The sequence below is a fragment of the Prenolepis imparis genome, unplaced genomic scaffold (assembly GCF_030444845.1).
Source record: "Prenolepis imparis isolate NDT839.2.m4 unplaced genomic scaffold, iyPreImpa1.0 SCAF_1, whole genome shotgun sequence".
Lineage (NCBI taxonomy): Eukaryota > Metazoa > Arthropoda > Insecta > Hymenoptera > Formicidae > Prenolepis > Prenolepis imparis.
The window spans coordinates 13,573,323-13,594,479 of NW_028141159.1; the positions used below are offsets into that span (position 1 = coordinate 13,573,323).

The 21,157-nt window shown below is 36.5% G+C and overlaps 3 protein-coding genes across 17 annotated transcripts in view; 2 read left to right on the forward strand and 1 right to left on the reverse strand.

Annotated features, from left to right (window-relative positions):
* Positions 1 to 592: 592 nt before the first annotated feature.
* On the reverse strand, positions 593 to 5,599 carry LOC145940285 (erythroid differentiation-related factor 1). 2 transcript variants are annotated; one of them, XM_083045249.1, is made up of 9 exons: positions 5,462 to 5,599; positions 4,182 to 5,220; positions 3,665 to 4,072; positions 2,803 to 3,588; positions 2,549 to 2,728; positions 2,095 to 2,462; positions 1,682 to 2,015; positions 1,283 to 1,604; positions 593 to 1,176 (listed from the first exon to the last, which is right to left on the reverse strand). In XM_083045249.1, the coding sequence occupies exons 1-9, from the start codon at positions 5,492 to 5,494 to the stop codon at positions 1,035 to 1,037; spliced, it is 3,612 nt and encodes a 1,203-aa protein (XP_082901375.1). In that variant the 5' UTR covers positions 5,495 to 5,599; the 3' UTR covers positions 593 to 1,034. The 2 variants fall into 2 exon arrangements, with proteins under 2 accessions (XP_082901375.1, XP_082901463.1); XM_083045337.1 differs by having other exon boundaries at positions 4,182 to 5,237; positions 5,462 to 5,590.
* A 1,611-nt stretch (positions 5,600 to 7,210) lies between these two features.
* Arr1 (arrestin 1) lies at positions 7,211 to 9,233 on the forward strand. Its single transcript, XM_083046713.1, has 2 exons — positions 7,211 to 7,584; positions 7,870 to 9,233. Exons 1-2 carry the CDS (start codon positions 7,277 to 7,279, stop codon positions 8,696 to 8,698), a joined length of 1,137 nt encoding a protein of 378 aa, XP_082902839.1. The 5' UTR covers positions 7,211 to 7,276; the 3' UTR covers positions 8,699 to 9,233.
* A 708-nt stretch (positions 9,234 to 9,941) lies between these two features.
* Positions 9,942 to 21,157, forward strand: part of LOC145940364 (uncharacterized) — a 63,988-nt gene continuing 52,772 nt past the window's right edge. For 13 of the 14 annotated variants that reach the window (XM_083045910.1, XM_083045566.1, XM_083045737.1 and 10 more), the window contains exon 1: positions 9,942 to 10,451. The gene's annotated coding sequence lies outside the window, so the exon portion shown is untranslated. The remainder of the gene's footprint in view (positions 10,452 to 21,157) is intronic. The other variant, XM_083045479.1, reaches the window with a different exon arrangement.

Consider the following 21,157-nt stretch of genomic DNA (forward strand, 5'->3'; position numbering starts at 1 on the left):
AATCTTCGACTTCGATCGAGCTCTCTCAGGCGTGCAACAAAACTCGGTTCTCATCTCAGATTCTCTAATAAATGAGTTTTTTATCGAGTTTTCGCTCGACCGAACCGAATACATCCCTCTCGTGTATATCGGAAACTTATATACAAGCCGCGCGGAGAATCCCACGTGGAGACTCTCATTCAAACTCTTGTGTCACCATCCGTCTTTCCGACGACCGGAGACACGATCACACATACGAACCCACGATCTTGGCGATGGACTTAGACTTTACAACTTTGCCCTCCGATCTTGTTTCTATTTTAATTAAAATGTCACACTGATATCTACCCTGTCGTCAGATAAGACCCTCCCCAAAAGCAAGGTATACTAATTAGACTTGATAAAGGCGACAGGACACTATGGAGAAAGAATCTAATATCTCATTGAGAATTTTGTCCGCGAATAAGATTATATAAATCTTTAGGATATAAAAGTATAATACATATTTCAAGAAATAATTTCTTTTTATTTTTCTTTTTAGTTTAAAAATATACATTTTATTTACATATATTATAGCGAATTCGAATGCACACTGGTGCACATTAAAGATTATTTTACAATGACATAAATAATTAAAAAGGTAAAATAATTAATACTAACAATAAGAGTTGATAATACTGTTTAATACGAATAATGATAATAATAATTCATCTATCACTATTATCTTGCTGTTTTCATTATCCTATTGTAAATTTGTGTATGATATCCTTTAATGTGCACCAGTGCATCCAACCGAATTCGCTATTAGTAAAAATGTTTCTCGGTTTGTGTGGCCGCACTAATAAAATGAAAAAATACGTGTGTAATATTATTTTATCATTATGTGACGTATACAATAACTAACATCGTTTTCATCTCTTTTATATATACAACGCATGTACATACATGCCGCAAATTTCTGAAAGATTAAAGAAATGTATAGAGCATGCGCTTATATAAATCACATTTAATTACATTCTTTTAAAATCGTTAACTGTACGTTATCTACATAATGATTAAGACTCTATATGTTTCAACATGCCGTCGAGTTCTCGTAAAAGATCCGTCATGTGTTTTATGAAAGCGTATCCAGACATCGTGTCTTGTCGTAACGTTCGTATGTAACATTGCTTGTATAGATTTGCAAGTGTCTCGTGCCTGAAAGTTCAATAAAAGAAGATATTTAAACATGTTATAATATCGAAATTTAATAATCTTTACTGAATTTTTTAGAAATTGTATAATGAATTTAAGAGCAACGTACTCTTTTTTATTGTGCACGGGACTTTTACTGAGAAACAGCTTGGTTAACGATCGTAGAAGAAATTGTAATCTCTGTTCTAGCAGAACAACGAGATTTTCCTCTATTTGATTTTCATCCAATGGATTCTCATCCATTAACTTTTGTTCTTGGATCATTTTTCCACATTCGGCACTATCATCCTTTATTTTATTATCGATCGTTTCCTTCTTTTGCCTTGTCGCGTTACTTCGTTCACATAATATCTCCATGATAGGTATACATTGTAAAATTAAAACCAAGCCGTTTTGGTATGCTTTTAGTTTGCTATTGAAGGTTGTGCCGTCTGGAAAAAAAAACATAAAATTCTGTTATATCGAAAATTAAATGAGAAATAACAACTTCCATAAGAGAGTGGCATACTTTGTGCTTGATATTCCATCAGAGCGACTCTTTCCATTTGTACCGTCAAATATTCCGTGGTCTGTTCCAATGATAGTAGCAATTTGGCCGCTTTATCGTAATATAATTTAGATAACTGCAAGCTAGTTCTTTTCTTGTTACTATCCGCGTCGTATTCTCGTCTATCCGATTCGTATTCTCTGTACACGTGATGATATAATGAAGCTAGTCGATGTTGAATGGTTGCAGCGCGAAATTGATAAACTGGTTGTCGCGGTCCGAGAGTATCCATATCACAATGCTTGAGCGCTTTCTGAAGAGTATCGACCACTTCCCTCTCCAATTCCTCCTCATTCTGTAACATGAATAATTTATTAATTCATCTATCTATTAACACATTCAGTTTCTTCACGACAGGAAAAATATTACTGTACCTTATGTCCGGCTATAGGATAATCTTGTAATAATGAGGCCATCGTGTATAACGTTGTCGACATATCCCACATTACGTTGTCCCATATTACCGGATTCGTTTTTCTATCGCCCAAAACTTGCAGAGCCTTCTGATAACTCTCGAGTGCCTTGTTATAAAAATGACGCTCTTTCGTGTTCTGTTTGTCGTGTATGTGCGCACAGAGTCGCATAAGTCGTCCCGTGTTTGAGTGCAAAAGTGCCAGATTCGCTTCGTCATGGACGTCATGAAAGACTGAAATCCCGGATTCTAAGTGAGTCAATGAATGCGTTAGAAGCGTAGTTACGTCCGCATTCGACGACCCGTCCATTTGGGTTTCTTGGAATCGAGCTGTAAAAAATTATATTTTTTAATGATTAATGAATGACGCGTATTCGCTATCCTTTATTAAAATTAAACGCGAAAATTATACGAACATCCTGCCTGATTCATGTAAAGAACACCCAACTCATTATGAATATTCCCTAATCGTCTCAACAAGTTATTTCGGTCTACATCCATCAATTCTAATGACAAAGCCTTATCATAACATTTATACGAAGAAAGTAAAGTAAATTCTAAATTATCAAGTTTCTTCGGCAATAATTCAGCACCGTCTGTAACAAAATATGCATCAATAACAATTATTCGTATTATTTTTATTACATAATACTGTCGTTTCGATATTTACTCATATCTAGATCCTCTATATTAAACACTTCTTCGACTATTTTTTCTTCCATTTCGTTTTTCATATCGTAATCCTTTCTATGCCTCTCAACATTGCTCCAATCTTGCACTATCATAAAGCAACAGTCTCCCGCGCGACCTAATAGATAACTGATTGATTTGTCGTTTCTTATGCCGCAGAAGATTTCCAATATCTTTTGACAATACAAAACTTCCAGCATGTACCTAAGAGAAACGCCGTAATTTTTATTCACATATTCTTTCTCGGCGAGTACGGCAAATATCAATGATGCTTTCTCGTATAATAGAGTTTTCAAATGAGCGTTCCAGCAAATATTGTCGCTCTTTTTCGGCGCTTGCCACGTGGGTAATGTTTCCGCCTTAGGTTTACACAATAAAGCATTTTCACTCGTCATCTCTTTCATCATGTTTCTCTCATTCTTTTTCTTCTTTTGCTTATTTTTCTTTTTATGCGCGGGACTATAATTCTCCGAATTTTTTTTCAACGTGCCATTTATCTCTTGTTTATTCAACGGGGTGTAAGGCATGGGAATCGCCTGAAAAGGTTTTGCTACATTCGGGTGCATCTCCTCGTATTTCCGTTTCTCCTTTTCGCGTTCTTCTGCTTTCTTCTGTTCCTCGTCGGTGTTGTCCTCAATCGGGAAATACTGGAGACACTCGAGTCCATGAGTAACATGTTCTAATCCGAATAAACATCTTTCTTCTATCGTACCGGAAATTGGTGGTGTTTTGTACTTTGGTTGTTCACGTTCCATTTGTTCCTTTACTGCAAGAACAGTCAATTGTAATTTATACAAGAATTAAAAAAAAAAAAAAGATATCTAGATCAAAGATTTATTTACTGTTAGCTAGAGGTAAGGATTTGATTGCCGCGCAAATTTTCTCCTCTTCTACTTCCTCTTCGTGATTCATGCTATATTCGCTATGAGAGTCTTCCTCGTCGCTTTGATCCGATAATCCTGGACTGGCTGGATCTATATCCGATGGTATATACAAATCCGAAAGCATAAAATATGCTGATGTGACGATCTGAGGATATTTTTCTTTGGCTAATAATTGAATGCAATTTTTCAACAGCATTCTGATTGTCCCCTGATGGCGATGGTGATCGGGGGAATACTTCATGTTGCGAGCTACTCTATACAACAACATTGCGACAGGTACGGTAAAAGGGTTTTGTCCTTTTTCTTCTGAAACGTCACTGCACAGTGATGTCAAATCGTATAGCTTCACAACATCGTCGTCTTCACCTAATGAAAAAATATTGCATATGAATAGAATACTCAAAAAAAACCAATGTAAAGATTACAAATTTATATGTATTTATATATATATAATTTATATTAAGTTAATATTTACCTTTAAATAACCAGTAAGTGTGACCAGCCTTTGTTGCATTATTTTTTAGAAAACTCAGAATATTTTGAGCAACGTCTCTAATTACTTTAGCACTAAACTTGGAATCATCCAAGTTTGGAAGATCCTCTGTCTTTATCAGTTCATATTTTTGTACAATACCATCTAAATGATAACACATTACTACTTCCGGAACATTACACATTAAATTATCTAGCCAATAGTCTATTCCTGTTAAAACATTAATTGGTTTCAACATATCTCTTAATCGTAGACTTATACATGGATGTGTTTGACCGCCAAATATTGGCATGTCTGTTCCAATAAGCATCTGTATGTTCTCGAACGTCCACACGACATTCCTCGCGAAATTATGATTATAATTTGGATCAGGTACTTTCTCCTCTTGCGTTGGTTCAGGTAAACATGGTTCTAACGTTTCCATAGGTAACTGAGGTTTCTCGTTCTGTTTGTCACTATCCGCAAGTACTATAGAATGATAGAGAAATTTAGACACTAGATTTCTCTGTTGTAAACTATTTCTGCTATATGCCTTGTGGAAGAAACGTTTTTCCTTGTCGCCAAGATTTTGAAAGATATGTTCATAGAAGAACTTTTTCAGCCATTCCCAGTCATTTTCAGCCTGTCTCAGTAGATACTTGTGTATATCAAAGTCATCCAACAACAATGTGTTTTCAATTCGATGAACCATCATTGAAATTACACCACGATTATAAGGAAGTTTAAGTAATTTCTTTATATTTTCTGCATCCGATACTACATCTACTTCGCCAACACAATCAGGAAACATGTGTGCCATGCGAAAACTGGAGAATCCTGTACTCTGAGACCAAACATTTTGCAGACCATAACTTTCTGCTGAACTGCTAAGCCAATTGCTGGGTGGAAGATTCAAATCTGTATTACATTGTAATTGAGCATATGTCGCTGGTGTTTGGACCGCAGAATATTTCACCACTGCGGTGGACTTCACAGGTTTTTTTGGAGAGTCTGGTGGGGTCACTATGGCTATTGATTTCATCTGCAATATATAAATTTCTTTTGTTATGGTTCCCTTATTTAGTTTATTGCAAATTAACAACATTAATAATTTATATTACACATAAACTTAAAACAAATTTTTTATCTTTGAAGTATTATAAATTATCTTTATAGATATGCGTCAATTAAAATAATGATATATAATAAAATGTTTTCTATGCAAAAGATCATGAATCATGATCAAACAATATTTTGCATATGTCAAATAACAACAAACTTACCGTGTCAACATTGATATCTGAATTTTTCGACATTTTCGTGCACTGTTTAATAACACGTGTTTGTAAAATTCACTGTATCTGAAAATTTCTAGAAATATTTAGAACAGTTTGTGTGTGCACAGCTCCGGCAATATAAATAATACAACTGTAAACCATGTTGTTACTACATCGCTAAAGTTGAACGCCAAATTATTGATCATTGAATTATCAGTTTTCTACATTATTAAATAGAGATAATGTAGTTTTAAACTGTACTATATCTCTTTTTCTATATAATTTTGATATATAAACAATTTTTTTATATAATTTTTTCATATATAAAGAAATTTTATTAAGAGATTAGATTCATATTTTTAGGATTTTATTTCGTATATTTATATTGTTACATATAATTCTCTGCAAATAACATTTTTTACTTTTTAATTAAACAAAAAACGTTATTTTACAAGCAAGCCGCAAAAAATGCAACTCTTCATATAAAAATTTTGATAAACATACGTACGTTGACGAATGCTTTCTTAAGAAATTATTACTTTGAACATCGAAACGATTTCAAGCTGTACTATATCCCACTGTTACGTATATGTATATATATATTTTTCTATATAATTTTTATATATAAAAAATTTTTTATATAATATTTTCATATATAAAGAAATTTTATTAACATATGAGCAACGTGCAATTAAAATTAATTATATATTACATATAAATTAATATAAAGATTTATACATTTCAATGGCGGTATCAATCCATTTTTTGGACAACAATATTTAATTGATTGTCTTCATTTTATGAATAATTTGTTCTGATTTCCTATAAATACTTTTACATTTATACACGGAGAGAATTTTTTTTTTAGAATTTACTCTGAAAATCATGGTAATCGTGAGACAATATGCGGTATGGGATTTTATAAGAATTTCTCCGATTAATATTTATCACAATAAGAATAATAATATCTATCACAATAAAATATAAAACATGTTTGATTAATTTTACTAAACTGCATAGTAAAATTAATCAAACATATTTTATATTTTATTGTGATAGATATTATTATTCTTATTGTGATAAATATTAATCGGAGAAATTCTTATAAAATTCTTTCCATACCGTATATTGTCTCACGATTACCATGATTTTCAGGGTAAATTCTAAGAGAAAATTCTCTCTGTGTATATTCTTAATTAAAAAAACTAAATTTAGGAGAATTAGATTTATATATTTAGTATTTTATTTCGTATATTTATTTTTACGTATAATTCAAATAACAACATTCTTTATTTGTTAATTAAATAAAAGAATGTTACTTCGTCAGCAAGTCGCAAAAAATGCAACTCTTCATATAAAAATTTTGATAAACATATGTTGAAGAATGCTTTCTTAAGAAATTATTACTTTGAACGTCGAAACGAAGCCCGAGAAGCTCGAAGATCAACCGAATAAGTCAAAGTCACCAAGCTTATAAAAGATATTATATAAGGGGATACATGTTTTGATAAGACTATAGTTTGTTGTCCCTTGCAACGCAATAATATTCTCAAAATTAAATTATTCATGAGCGAAAAAAATGAATGATGTACATGTTGCGTCATAAATAATCTGTACCACGTGAGTATCTGAAAAACGCAGAAAGTTCACATAAAGACGACCTAAAGGTTGCTTCATCCGCATCGCTAAACGCCTTAAGAAACCTTAGAAATCGATCACGTGTCACCGTAACCACCCGGTATATAAGTCCTCGATTTAAGACTCGACGATCCAGTCGTCTTCTGTGTGAGTGGTATAGAGAAAAAAAAAAGTATTTTCACTATGGTGGCGAATTTCAAGGTCTACAAGAAATGTTCGCCCAACGGCAAGCTCGCTGTCTACCTGGGCAAACGCGATTTCATCGACTATCTGTCAGGCACCGAACCGATCGACGGGATAGTCCTGGTCGATCAGGATTACGTAGACAGCGGCAGGAAGGTGTGGTGTCAGCTGGTGTGCAGCTTCCGGTACGGCCGCGAAGAAGACGAGGTGATGGGCCTTAACTTCCAAAAGGATCTCTATCTGACATCGGAGCAGATTTTCCCGAAAGTTAAGAAGCCCGAATCCAATCCTACCAAGTTGCAGGACAGGTCAGGGTGATATTCTCAAGCTTGAAGATGTAGAATACGAGTTAAAGCTTCGATAAGTCTTGTTATGCAATCAATTATGCATATATTAAAAATCGAGTCGAAATCCATCAACATTCATTAATGATATTTAAAAGACTAGTTTTTGAAATGATTCATCTTTAATTCAGGCTGTTGTATTCTTCATTCAGTCTTTATAAAATAAACTAATATTATAAAAATTATATATAAGAAATTATAAGAGCAAATTATATATGAAAAATTGAGGTATATCTCCGAAATATATAGGTTGCTGAAGAAACTGGGCCCGAACGCGATACCGTTTAACTTCACGTTCCCGCAATCTGCACCGTCCAGCGTGACTCTTCAGCCTGGACCCGACGAAATCGGCGAGCCCTGCGGCGTCAGTTACTACGTGAAGGTGTACTGTGGCGAAACGGAGACTGACTTGACCCATAAGCGGAGCACGGTCTTGATGGGGATCCGCAAGATCCAGTACGCACCGACGAAGCAGGGTCGTCAACCCTGCACCGTGGTGCGCAAGGACTTTATGATGAGCCCGGGTGAACTGGAGCTCGAGGTTACCCTGGACAAGCAGCTGTACAATCACGGCGAGACGATCACCGTCAACATATGCGTGCGCAACAATAGCAACAAAGTGGTGAAGAAGATCAAGACGCTGGTGCAGCAGGGCATCGACGTGGTCATCTTTCAGAACGGTCAGTTCAGGGCGGTGATAGAGTCGGTGGAGACGCAGGACGGCTGCCCGATCAATCCTGGCTCGACCCTGCAGAAGGTGTTCTACCTGAAGCCCTGCCTGGAGAGCAACAAGCAGCGTCGCGGCATCGCCCTGGACGGCATGATGAAACGAGAAGAGTGCGAACTCGCGTCCAGCACCCTGCTTACCTCGCCGGACGTGCGCGATTCCTTCGGCATCATCGTGTCTTATGCCGTCAAGGTCAAGCTGTACTTGGGCGCTCTGGGTGGCGAGTTGGCAGCCGAGCTGCCGTTTGTTCTGATGAGATCCAAGCCGTCCGATCGTGTTAAACTGGTCCCGACAGACAGTGTGATGATCGAAGACATCCCGCATGAGAAGGACGAGAAAATCAGCTCCTAGATAAATGCATTTCGATCTCTGCAGCTTCTCGCTTCGATTCGCTTCCGATTCGTTAAATTAAACAGATTCAATGAGCATGATGAAAGCATTCTTGAACAACGCGATATTTAAAAGGCTCTAAAGTCTAAGAGCGTCTTAATGTGTCACACGTCCTCTAGATATCCTTTAGAAATCGTCTAGTTTATTATTTCAGAAGTCTTGATATCTTTTATTAAAATATGAATACATCACATATATATACACACACGATGTAAAAATATATACAATACAAAATAATATGTACAAGAAATATTAATTAATTTATTTACGATAGGATTTAATATATATAAAAATTTGAATCAATTAATTTTGCTAATATTTTTATAGGGTACACATATAGCGCTAATATTTATTTATATAATTTAGAAAATAATTTATCGTGTGTATGGTTTTGATATAGATATGAAATTGTAATGAGAGAGCTTCGCTCAAGATTGCATGTAACTAAATCCCCTACATAATCCGCTATTAAATGTTTATTTAAAAAACCTTCAAAGTGCGCAAATCTAATTTCATTCGCATGTGTTTTATTTGATTAAACATCTCGCGCGTGGAACGATTATGAAGTATACTTAAAAAAAATCAATAAAAGAGAATTATGAAACGTATTTTTTGATCAATTTTCGCACAATTTTACGTGTCATATCGGGGGGTCTCGAGAAAACATATAATTTTCATTATTCTCTGAACATAAATTCCGCTCTCATCTTCTGAGATGTTAATTCGGTAAACCTTGTCGTATCAATTGCTCTGATCTGAATGATGAGAATTCGTAATTATCAGTATCATTCATATACGACCAGAAGACGCGCCGATACATACAGCTTCTCATATCAGCTGGAATAATTCATGGGGTCCCATGGGAAACCACAACGCTCATTCGCGTGTTCTCCGCCACATACGGGGTGTCGATCTAATTCCCGACTTCCTGTCGAGAAGCATCCGAGGCGAAAGAAAACCACCCGATACGTGCGATGAACATCGGTGGAGCTGAGAAAAGGAGGGGAGGGGACGAGAGAGAAAAAGAGAGAGAGAGAGAGAAATATGGATAACGTTGCCGAGATTGTCATGAGATAGAAAGAAACACAGACGAGTGAGACGAGGAAAGAAAAAGGGAGAGGAGGAAAGAATGAAAGAGAGATAGAGATAGAGAGGGAGAGAGAGGGAGCAAAGGGGTCGGTCGACCGGCTGCGCGATCCGGAGCCGAGTGTCAGTCAGGCTCGAGACACCCGCGTGAACGGAGCAAGAAAGAGAGAGAGAAAGAGAGATAGAAAGAGAAAGAAAGAGAGAGAGAAACAGAGAACGACGGTGGTTTGGCTGCCTCCCCTTTTTCGGTACGTTCTCCCGATGCACCCCCTCTTCTAGCGGCCTCAACCCACTCAGGCGAAGTAGTAATCTATCCGTTTGTCTCGGCGTAGTGTCGCGCGGAGTGTCGTACGGGATATACGTGCAGAAGAGAGAGCTGGTGTTGTTATCCGGTGTTATCACAACACCCCGCACACTGCTCCGTCTCCTTCCTTATTTGTGCTTTTCTACCCTTCACTTCACCCGTCTAAATCGATCTTGTGTACTTCGTCATCGTCTCGGTGTCGCGATCGACAGGATAGGATCGAGGAAGGCTGCGAGCGAACCGGACAATTTGGCAGGGTTGACGACGACGACGACGACGCCGACGAAGAAGAGGAAGCGGCTGTAGGCTATACTCCGAACAGCGGTGAGTACCACCTTTTACCCTTACGAGTTTTATTCTACCTTCTGCGCGCGACGCATGTTCCCGCTTCGCACAATAATGCTTCCTGCGAGGGAGGCCCAGCGTGGCCTCCTCTCATCGTGGCCCCAGACGTCGGCATCGATCTCTCCTCCTCGAACCACGCCATCGCCGCCGCCGACAACGAGCCCTCCGCCCTTCCAGCGACCGCTTGCGCCGGCTTTCGGTCTCTCTTCTCTCTCTCTCTCTCTCTCTCTCTCTCTCTCTCTCTCTCTCTCTCTCTCTCTCTCTCTCTCTTTCTCTCTCTCTCTCTCCCTTTCTCTTCTCATGATTTTGCATCGACCGCGAATTCGCGAGATTCTCCTTCGAGTGTCCTTGCAGATGTCACTCGTCGGGGATGAGACGAATTCCTATCGACCCGGCGAACGATATACTCTCGATGACGAGGACCGGAGGATTCGCGTGTATACGCCTGAGGGCTGCCGGCTTTTCGGGACAGCTCGCGCGAAAGGGCGTGAGATTCGCCTCGGATATATAAGCCTCGAAAGGGAACTCGTCACGCCCTATTATATTCCGTGACCTTTATTTGCTTGGCCTGACATTTGCGAGCTTGCTCGTTTGAGAATCGTGCAAAAATTATTGTATATCAATCTTTTCAATTTTATCTGAATATTTTGAACGTAACTTATATGAGTAAAATGAGACTTAATTAACGAGTGGATAAACATATTCATAATATATTTCGAATTACGCAATTTGCTGGGCGTTCATAGCAATCAAAGAATTGAATATTCGTGTGAAAAAAGAATTGTTTGAATGTGTTGAATAAAAGAATATGGGGATATTGCGTAATCTTGCATGGAACATTTTGTCGAAAAAAAGCAGGGCTTTTAGAAGTAGTAATTTTAATTTAAGTTGTTATTGAATTATACCGACACCAATATGTCGCTATATGTGATGTTGCCCTTTAAACGTCTACATGTTGTATATCGATCTATTCGATATGATTCGTATAACGTGTTAATAATTATTTCACAAAATATATATGTGATAAATATGAAATAAAAAAGGATAGAGAACTATAAATCACAAAATTACTTTAAATATCTTAATGATAAAACGTTTTACTTTAATAAAATAATATGTTATCTACATATAAAGATAGGAATATACATATATAACATTAATGATAAGTTTTTATTCTCGATAATCTCGTAGCTATGACAATAATGAAAAAAATAAGAATAATAAAAAATTGTCGAAGTATCGCGGCAAGATGAGAGAGCGAAATTTTGCTAAACGTACAAACAAATTTCTGAGAGATTCGCTTACTAGCGGAACAAAATGTAGGCCCATATATACACATAATGTCGAAGCGGATTCCGTGTCGGATGATTAATATGGCACTGTTTGTAAATATAGTGATACGAATGAAAAACTAGCCACTTGTATAATGCGTGAGATACTACGACAAATAGAAACTCTTAGTATAAGAAGCGTTCCTTCTCTCCTTCGGTGTCAGTACAGAGTTGTTTATGACGTTATAACAGTGTTGAGAGTACTTGTACACGAAAACACATTTCGGGGGGAATTTTATTAGACGTTTCTATTCGAACTACTCGGCCAAGGATAAATCTCTCTCACGGGTTTCTTGTATACATAGTGTGTTCTTGTATATTTAAAATTTTTATTTTTTCTATAGGGAAATTATAAAGATACAGTGATCAACTATAAATTTTTCGGTTGAAAAAAATTGACTCAAAAAAAATACAAAGGTAAAAAAAACATGCGTAAGAATACTTAAAAAAATCTCTGCGTAAAAAAAAATATATATCATTATATATTGATTTCTAATTATCTACAATATATATTAAGTATTATATAAAAAAATCTACATTATCTTATATGCATTAGAATCAAATTAACGATAGGCTTAAAATAATGGACGTAAATTAATTGCAATCGAGCTCGGAATGCTTGAATGCCACGCAGCCGAAAGTATGCAACGAATCGATTTTCGTAACAAATGGCTCCGTGCGATGGTCAATTTTTCCTCGTTATCGGAAGAACGCTTTTGCATTTTGTTCTATATCATTTTCCACGCCTTGAATACCATACTCGCACATTACTCCGGTTCAACCAGTCGAGCTGCGTAACATCGTTCGTCGTTCCAGTCCCTCAGATCCGTTAATTATCTTGTTTCGTTGAATAAAATATATCTTCCCCGGTCTCTCTTTCTTTTTCTTTCCTTCTCTCTCTTTTTCGATCTTTCGACGTATAACTTGTCTGAGAAATTAGATGTCTCTTGCTACACTTCGCGAATCTTCGAGTCATTTAAGTCCCGAAATTCGTCTTGACAGAATTATCGTAGATTATCGGGTTGTTGCGCGTTTTGAAATACATTTTTCTTAATTTAAAATTAATCAATGTTTATATGTCAATGTGCATCGGTCAACTAAATTTATTTTTAAACAATTTATACATGCATATGCACTTGCCAAATGCTGCGCCTAGATGTAAAAGCGCATCTTTCTAAAGGAGGATGATTAATGTCGAATTTCTTTGACCTGAATTAACATCGATTCGCCTCAATCGTGGACCTCTTGCAGTCGTGACCTCGTCGAAAGCGAGTCACCTTTATCGAATCGTCCCAGTTACTTTCGTACGGCTTCTCTCTCGTCGACACTTTGCGTTGCGATGCGATCGGAGAACGTCGCGAAACTCTCCTCTCGATGGACGTGATTTACATGCGGTCGTCCGGCGACCGCAAATAACGACCTGCCCTGTCGTCTCGCACCCGCATCGTCGTTTCTTCGTCGAGATACGCCGCGAATAAAGTCCGGTTCCTCGTTCTCCAGTCGATTGTCTCCCGATCTTCTTGGTGAACGACGAGGAAAGGTCGGTAACACAAAAAATGTTTTGAAAAATTCATTTTCATTATCTGTCTCGTATACACTTGATGAGTTTATTTACATCTAGGAGTCCGGTACCAATAAATTTTTTGCTCTTTGACAATAAGAAGTTGCTTCAAACGTTGTGCAATTTCTCTCTAGCACAATAGCACTTATTTTACATAATAGTAATATATATCTATACTTTTTTCTATATCTCTTTTATTTTTTTCATTTCTCTTCTTCCTAAGATTGCGTCGTATGTCGACCTTGCCGGCGACCCTTTACCTCGAGGTGAAATTCGCTTACTTCAGTTACTGCGCGTGCTGAAAACGTGCGCTTCGTCTGGTCGGCGACTGTGTCCGATCCCCCGTATATATGCACGCGCGGATTCGCTCGTGTGCTTTTCTCTTTTGCGAGTCCGTCCCGAGAAGTATCTACCTGCCTGCCTTTACCTACCTACCTCCAAGGATCCGCGCCGAGTTGCGCGGCTCTATCGCCGAACGTGACCGGTCGGAGAGAGAAACGTTGCGGTCCGCGTTCGGAATCTTTAACGTTGCTATTTCTAAAGCCAGCCAGCTGGAATCCCGCGCGCTACATTCCGCTATACACATGTTGGCTCTCCTTCTGAATCCGGTTAACCCTTTCCGCTTGATTTTGCATCGCGTTGCCGAGGAAAAAGTCGTGTCATTTTGCTCTAACGTTAGAATATACAATATACATAATAGATTTAAATATATTCGCCTTATATATTCGTGTGTTCATTCTCTTCCTTTGTTAAGCTTATCAGAAATTTATTTCTTCATCATCTTCTTATAATATATTTTAACGCTTTTTTCATCGATTTTTCGAACAGGTTGTTCTCGGTTTTATTTTCTTTCTTAGGCTACGTAGACACAAATTTAACTTTATTCGGGTGATGATGGTTTCTGCGAGCAATTGCGAATAATACAGCTGTTTACATACAGTCACGTTCTCAGTGTCTGCGAGCAAACAACAACTCTCGATGACTTTCAATCATATTCGAGGACAAAAGTCGCGTCGAGATTAACGAGTGTTGCGCTCGGAGCGCAAATTGAAAGACCCCCCTCCTTAATTAGCAAGAGACGAATTATTATTCACAGGTTGCTTTAGAGACGCGGGCATTCGTGCGGATGCACTTTCATTTTCTGCAGCGAGAGTCCGAGTAGTCGCCGGGACTCCGACTCAGAGAGATGTCAAAGAAGCACCAAAGTTCGACGTGGTGCAGAGAGAGCGCGAAGAGGGAGGGAAAACGGGATTATGGAAGAGCGAGAGGGAGGGCAAGAATTCCCCAACGCACAGAGCCCCTTTTGTCCCAAGATTCTGACGCGAGAAGGCCGTCGACCCAAAAGTTAGGCCGTCGAATTTCCAGCAACGATATTTTATATAGATGCTAGATGCGCCTGATGGTGCATCCCTGGCGCGTAAACGCCCGCATTAATTTCACGCGCGCGACAATTATAGATGCACTCGCGCGCATCGCGGAACCAAGCGAGGGGCCTCGCGCATCCGTTCCCACAATCGGCGACCAAAATAATACGACTCGTAATAAGGGCCTGTACTCAGTCGTATACAGGGTGTCCCGCATAGCCCTTTAACTACAGGTCTCTTGACCAATCTTTTTCTCTATGATCGAGATGATTTAATGGTATTGAAATGTCCTGTATAATAATGAGAGAAATATAGATATATATTTAAAAGGAATAAATATATTTTATATATTAGTAAAAATAATATTGACATAAACCGCACATCGACGCAGATGTATATTTAAATTGAAAATTATGTGAAAAATAGTTGAAAGTGTTATTAGAATAAAATATTTTATTTTTGGAAAGTATTTCCGTCATGTCTCGTTCATAGTTTCGTTTTTAATCTTTTGTATATATTTTCTTATTTTTTTAATGATGCTCTTACAAAATTTGTAATTGCTTTCTATTTGCATAATGTCCTAAAAACATTGTCTCATTGTAGACAACACCGCATCCTATTGCATACAATGGCCTTCAGATGGACATGCGCGAAACATAAGAGATATATTGCACCGTAATGCTAATTGTCGTACGCTGTTGCTTAGAATTATCTTCGTTGATGATGCGCAAGCGAAATATAATCCATTTATATCCGAGAGATCTGATGAAGATTAATGACGTGTAATTGCAACAAAATTACAAAAATATAATTTCAATTTTGAAATTATTCAATTTCACTCGACTTGTTATCATATCATATACACTGACGTGAATATCAATTATAAATAGAGATTTATTTTTTCGATCAATAACGAATCTATCTTTTGATATTATGAGACCAAAAAAACTTGAATTCGAGAAGAAAAGGAAATGGTGGCGATCTTTTGTGTTTTATCTCGTTGGATCGATAATACGCTCTTGATCCGGCATGAATCGATTCATTTGTGTGCACGAGATGCATCCTGTCGATTCACGACGTCTCTGCATAAAAACGCTGCATTTCGCGAGTAACGAACTCCGTCGTGAGTCATCTGCGCGGAAATAAAGCGCGAAAAAATTCCGGGACGATAAAGAAGACTTGGTGACAATTTGACCGCATGATCGAAGAAAGCGAAAATTCGCGAAAAGAATTTCTCTTCGAGACACGTGCGAAACAATCGCGACAGGTGCGACATAACTTGTTGATTCTTTTCTTTATCGAGTCTTTATTGAGAAGGAATGTTTTTTTACGAACGAAACCGACGAGTTCGTGGCTTTTCTCGAGAGATCGTGGCTCATTTCCGCATCACACACTTGGTCATACATCTCCGGCGCGGATATTGCAATATCTCACCGCAGAATTATCTTTCCGTGTGCGAAAAGTTGCGGTTTACTTTACCGGACAATCAACATCCCGCCACATCTCGCGAAATGTTTCTAATAAAAGAGGAAATTAAAATTATTCAAGGAGAGAGAAATATAATTTCTATATTAATAATTATATGATATAATAATAATATTTATAACTTTTTCTATAAGAGCGGCTTGTATTATTCATATACCTATTTTATTTGCAGAAATAACTGTTTGTTAGATTTAATAATTCTCTAATATTGCATATAGATCTTCCTAATTTTTTTTCAAATGAGAATTTCCAGCCTGCGATAAATGATTTTAATAAACGAAATTCTTATACATATTCAAAATTGTGCGGATTTCGTGAATCGCTTTTCCGCTAGGAAAGTAGGGCACGCGAGTTACCCCGGCAATTATCTCTTGTGCAATATCTCGTGCAAGTAAAAACATAGGAAATGACGCGATAGCAGCCGCGAGCACAATATAACAGATATGTACAATCAATCTGGGGATGCACTAACTGTAGTGCTTAAGCTACTATTAAGCGATATACCTTATCGAATGCTGCCGAAGTAAAGTAATATTTTAGTATTTTATGATAGAAAAGAGAGAGATAATATAGATTTGATATTTCGATATTCTTCGTAAATCTAACGGGTAAATACAACAGTATTTATTTCTTTTCACTTTAATCGATTTCTCACACCTCTAAAAAATATTTTGCCCTTATCTAGGAAATGGCACGTTTGCGAAACCGAGTAATACGGAAAGGTCGGCGGTGATTTTGCGAACAAGACTCGATGAATTATGCCGGTCGTTGCATCGTTATTGCATCGACTGCACCACAAGCTTATTCTCTTACTGTTTTCCTTTTTTTGGCACTTTTTTTTCCATGCAATTTGCCGCAGCAGCATTAATACACCGCCTTCCATTTACCGGCCCTGTTTAGAGTACGTCCGGCGAAATGACTTTAAGTGCGGCGCAACTCATTGTAATTATCCGGTCAAGCACATCTACCGAGAGTTTTCAGCGGTTAAATCGTATCGGCCAAACGAACCGCGCGAAATTGCGATTATTTTTCCGCGATCAAGGAAGCGCTCCGCGTCATTTAAGGATAAAATGATTAAAAGCGCGATTTTACGATATCGCGTTACTCTTGAACGCGTTGCGGGGAGTGCTCCTTCCAAAATCGTCGTCGAAGCACGTGGTCTTTCGAATGTAGCAAAAAATAGATACAATTTGCCCGCTCGGTCTCTATTTTCGTATCTCGACAACGCGGCAAGAGGAGGACGTATAGTTAACGAGACAGTAAACATCTCGCTACCACACTCTTCGCTAACAAATACCAACGCGCTACTAATAAATTCTACTGAAATGAGTGAGATAAAAATGTTTTCTCCGTTGAGAGATGAGATGCCAGAGCGTTTCGCAGCCAAATTCTATCTTTGCAAAATTGATATCTCCCACAGGAGCAACAATGGCCTCTCGACGGGAAGAGGGAAATGCAGCATATGCACAAATAGATGCCGAAGGCAGAGAAAGTGAGTGGGTGACACACTGTGTCCCCTGCTGCGACTTTGCTGCTCTCGTGATCTATCGTTGGCACAGAAGGAATATAGAGAGAAGTTATGAGAAATAATATAACACAACGAATTATATTTAGGCGAAGAAAATACGCATCGAATAATTTAGTGTTATAAATAATTTATATTATTTGCATAGTGTTCTAAAATTTATATCTTGTAATGTATATACAAAAAGCATTAAGCGTACATTATAAAAATTTTAAGATTTTATATTATTTTTCTTTTTTATTAAACAAAATTTGTTGAAAAAATTTACCAAATATTGTATTTTATATAATGTATTAAATAATATATTAGAAACAAGGTTACTTCAAAGCAATAATTTTTATATAAGTTGAAAAGTTATCTCTCCTAAAGAGCGATTTCCTGCAAAAGCAAATAATGTGGTATCGAGTTAATATTTATCAAGATTGGGCCGAGAGCACATTCCTCAGGCTATTGTATACTTACTTTTTCAAATCAATTTTTCAAGAGATTTCGCAAAGAAGCACGACACGTTCGTTGTACGTGACTTAAAAGCGACACATGCGACAAAACAAACGTGAGCATGGATAACTTGTTAGACATTTTCGAACATGAGCGTAAAAGAGGAGCATTTTACAATATTTTCGAGATTTATTTTAGATTATTATATATTTAAAAATTTTCGAGAATCTGATATTTGATGTGGCTGCGTCAATAAATAAACATTAATAGAATTACGGAAATATTTTAATTAGGAAAAAGTAATAAATCGAGAATATATCATATAATTAAGATTTAAACTCGAAATTTGGAAAATTATTCTAATCGCTTTATCGCATCACTTGACATATCTCAGATCCGAGTTTTCTTTCTCCTTCATCTCACACCCATCATTAATTAGTGTTTCTACATGATAGTCTTATAAACCGTTCGCGGAAGAGCTGCGACCAAGAAAATATGGTCTTCTGCCGGTCAGAGCCGAAATTAGCCAGTACTTTACGACGCGGAACGATTCTCGTCTGTGTGCTACAAGCGAATCATCATCTTCCTCCGAACACGTGCTTTTTAGATATTTTTTGGGCTGCTATATCGTTTTATTATTTTTATAACTCATTTTATACTTGGTGTAATCTTGTAATGTTTTTAATTTAATAGCTTTAATCTGTTTTAATTCATTTATTTCTTCGTACTCCTTTACAATTAAATCGAATCAGAATGTATTATCATTCAAAAGTAGTGAATAATCATAGTCTGCCTCAGTTATAAATATAGCACTGTAAATTAGTGAAATTTCACTGATTGAATTAATTAGTGATGATATAAAATCAGATATGAAAAAGTCTAATAATAAGAGCCAGACGTAGATGTTCAACGCAACATCGCCAAACAAAATTGTTTTTAAATTCCCCTTTAATTACTTTGCAAAACAAAACAAAATAATTAGCCCTTTTCATACCTGATTTTGTATTTATATTTCAAAGCTTTTTCGATTTATTATTTTAATAATAATGGCTGTCAATTAGTGATATTTTAAAATGCGTCTCCGATTTGACAAAGTGCTGCTTTTAAAAGATCCAAAAAGTAGCATACGCTTTTTTTGTTTCATAATTTTATCATGAATCATATAATTGTGTTTTAGTTTCTAAATCTATATTAAATTGAAAAAAGAAGAATGTGTGTAATAGATCGAAAGAATGATAAATTGAAAAGCTTTAGTAATGTAAAAACTTTCACCGATTAAACTCCTTGCATAAACGGAAATTCGTCATCGAAATAATTTCTAACTTGGCCTTGTCTCACTCAGGTATTCTATATCTAACTTGTGACTCACACACGCGCGATTCCGTGCTGTTATTAAAACGGATATATGTATTAGAAGTAGTTATCACACATTGTGACATGCGCAATGTTTAAATATCGTAGAAAATCAAAGAGAAAACAAACTTTCACAATACAACACAATTGTCATGCGATAATGAGAAATTTATGGTGTATGAATGAATGTATAATTTTATCAATTTCTAATGAGAAATTGTGATGATATGAAGTAAACGTTGAGAGCGCGAATTCTTGGGAATTTTTACGTACTCGAGTTGAGCTGGTGAAACAGTGTGATCTTTTTATAAAAGACCATCGAGACACATGTTGGCGCCATAAGCCAGTCAGCCACGAGGTCCATATCGTTTCGCAATGCAAGTTGCAATAATACGAAAGAAAATTTTAAATCAACCATTTATGTATTACTTTATTTTTCTGAAAATAATTCAAGCGAAAGAAATAGAATTTAATTGTTTAGAAAAAAACTTCTCGTGATTTTTAATTATTATTTTAATTTATTTATCTTATTTGTTTCTTTATAAATATATATATTTTTCAAATATTTCAGGTATAATTATATTTAAAACACAATTCTATATTTTAACAAATATTCAAGAATTTTTAAACTTTAATTATATATAAATTATCATAACAGCTATAATCTTTGAATAGAAAAAATATAGTATTCTATATGATGTATGAGATTTTAATCAAATTTTTAATATTATTCAAAATTTAATAGCAATTCTCTTGTATTATTGGGTGATGCAAAGCAGAAAGAATGCAAGTAATTTTCAGAATATTTATTTTTAATAAATCGATAAAAGATAAACATACAGTGCATTCCAGTAGAAGAAAAATGTCAGTTAATCGCGATGATTATCGATGGTTAAATTATCCAAGTGACATCAAATCACATATTGCCATTGCCAAGCGTGATAGATTTATAGCTTATATATCAACACATTACGATTTCTTTGCAATTTCTTTATAATATATATATGTAAATATATTATATCCATGTGTGATGAAACGAAAGTAAACATAGAAATACTTATGTATTACCGGTGCTCGCGTATATTAAATTGCCCACGAATCTATGTCATTAGATCAGGTGCCGACACACTGACACATGACGGAGCTGTGTTAATGTCATTACAGTTTTTCTATGGTTTCCGAACCGCCTAAAAGATGCATTCTTTACGCACCGTCTTGCACGATTCGAAAATATGCTTCTTTATATAAAATATTAAAATATTATTTTAAAAACCCTACAGCTGAAAACACAAACATTGATAAAAACCAACGATTCTGATCCCTCGATTTCTATTTCAGCACAACGATATTTTTATATTTTGACGTTCGAGCAATATTGTCGATTAATACCTACTTTCAATTTTACGCGAAATTATTATTTCCAACTTGTTTAATGAAACGGCCGCGCGATCTCGGATCATGTAAAGATTTTTGATATTCATCGTACACCCGGTATATTTTCGTTGACTGCAGACTGCGGTGAGGGTATCTGGGTGGAAAGCGCATAGGGTGAATCAGCACGTATGCATTTCGACCGACGGAGTGGTCCTCGTCAAACGGAAGTGTTTCGCGTTGACTCAACCATGAAA

What these genes read in the sequence shown, in the direction of transcription:
- Arr1 (XM_083046713.1), top strand. Translation starts at nt 7,277, where the DNA reads ATGGTGGCGAATTTCAAGGTCTACAAGAAATGTTCGCCCAACGGCAAG. An exon ending in CCTACCAAGTTGCAGGACAG is followed by an intron (nt 7,585 to 7,869) that starts GTCAGGGTGATA and finishes CGAAATATATAG; the next exon opens with GTTGCTGAAGAAACTGGGCC.
- LOC145940285 (XM_083045249.1), bottom strand. Translation starts at nt 5,494, where the DNA reads ATGTCGAAAAATTCAGATATCAATGTTGACACG. An exon ending in CAGATATCAATGTTGACACG is followed by an intron (nt 5,221 to 5,461) that starts GTAAGTTTGTTG and finishes TATATATTGCAG; the next exon opens with ATGAAATCAATAGCCATAGT. An exon ending in ATCCTTACCTCTAGCTAACA is followed by an intron (nt 3,589 to 3,664) that starts GTAAATAAATCT and finishes CTGTTCTTGCAG; the next exon opens with TAAAGGAACAAATGGAACGT.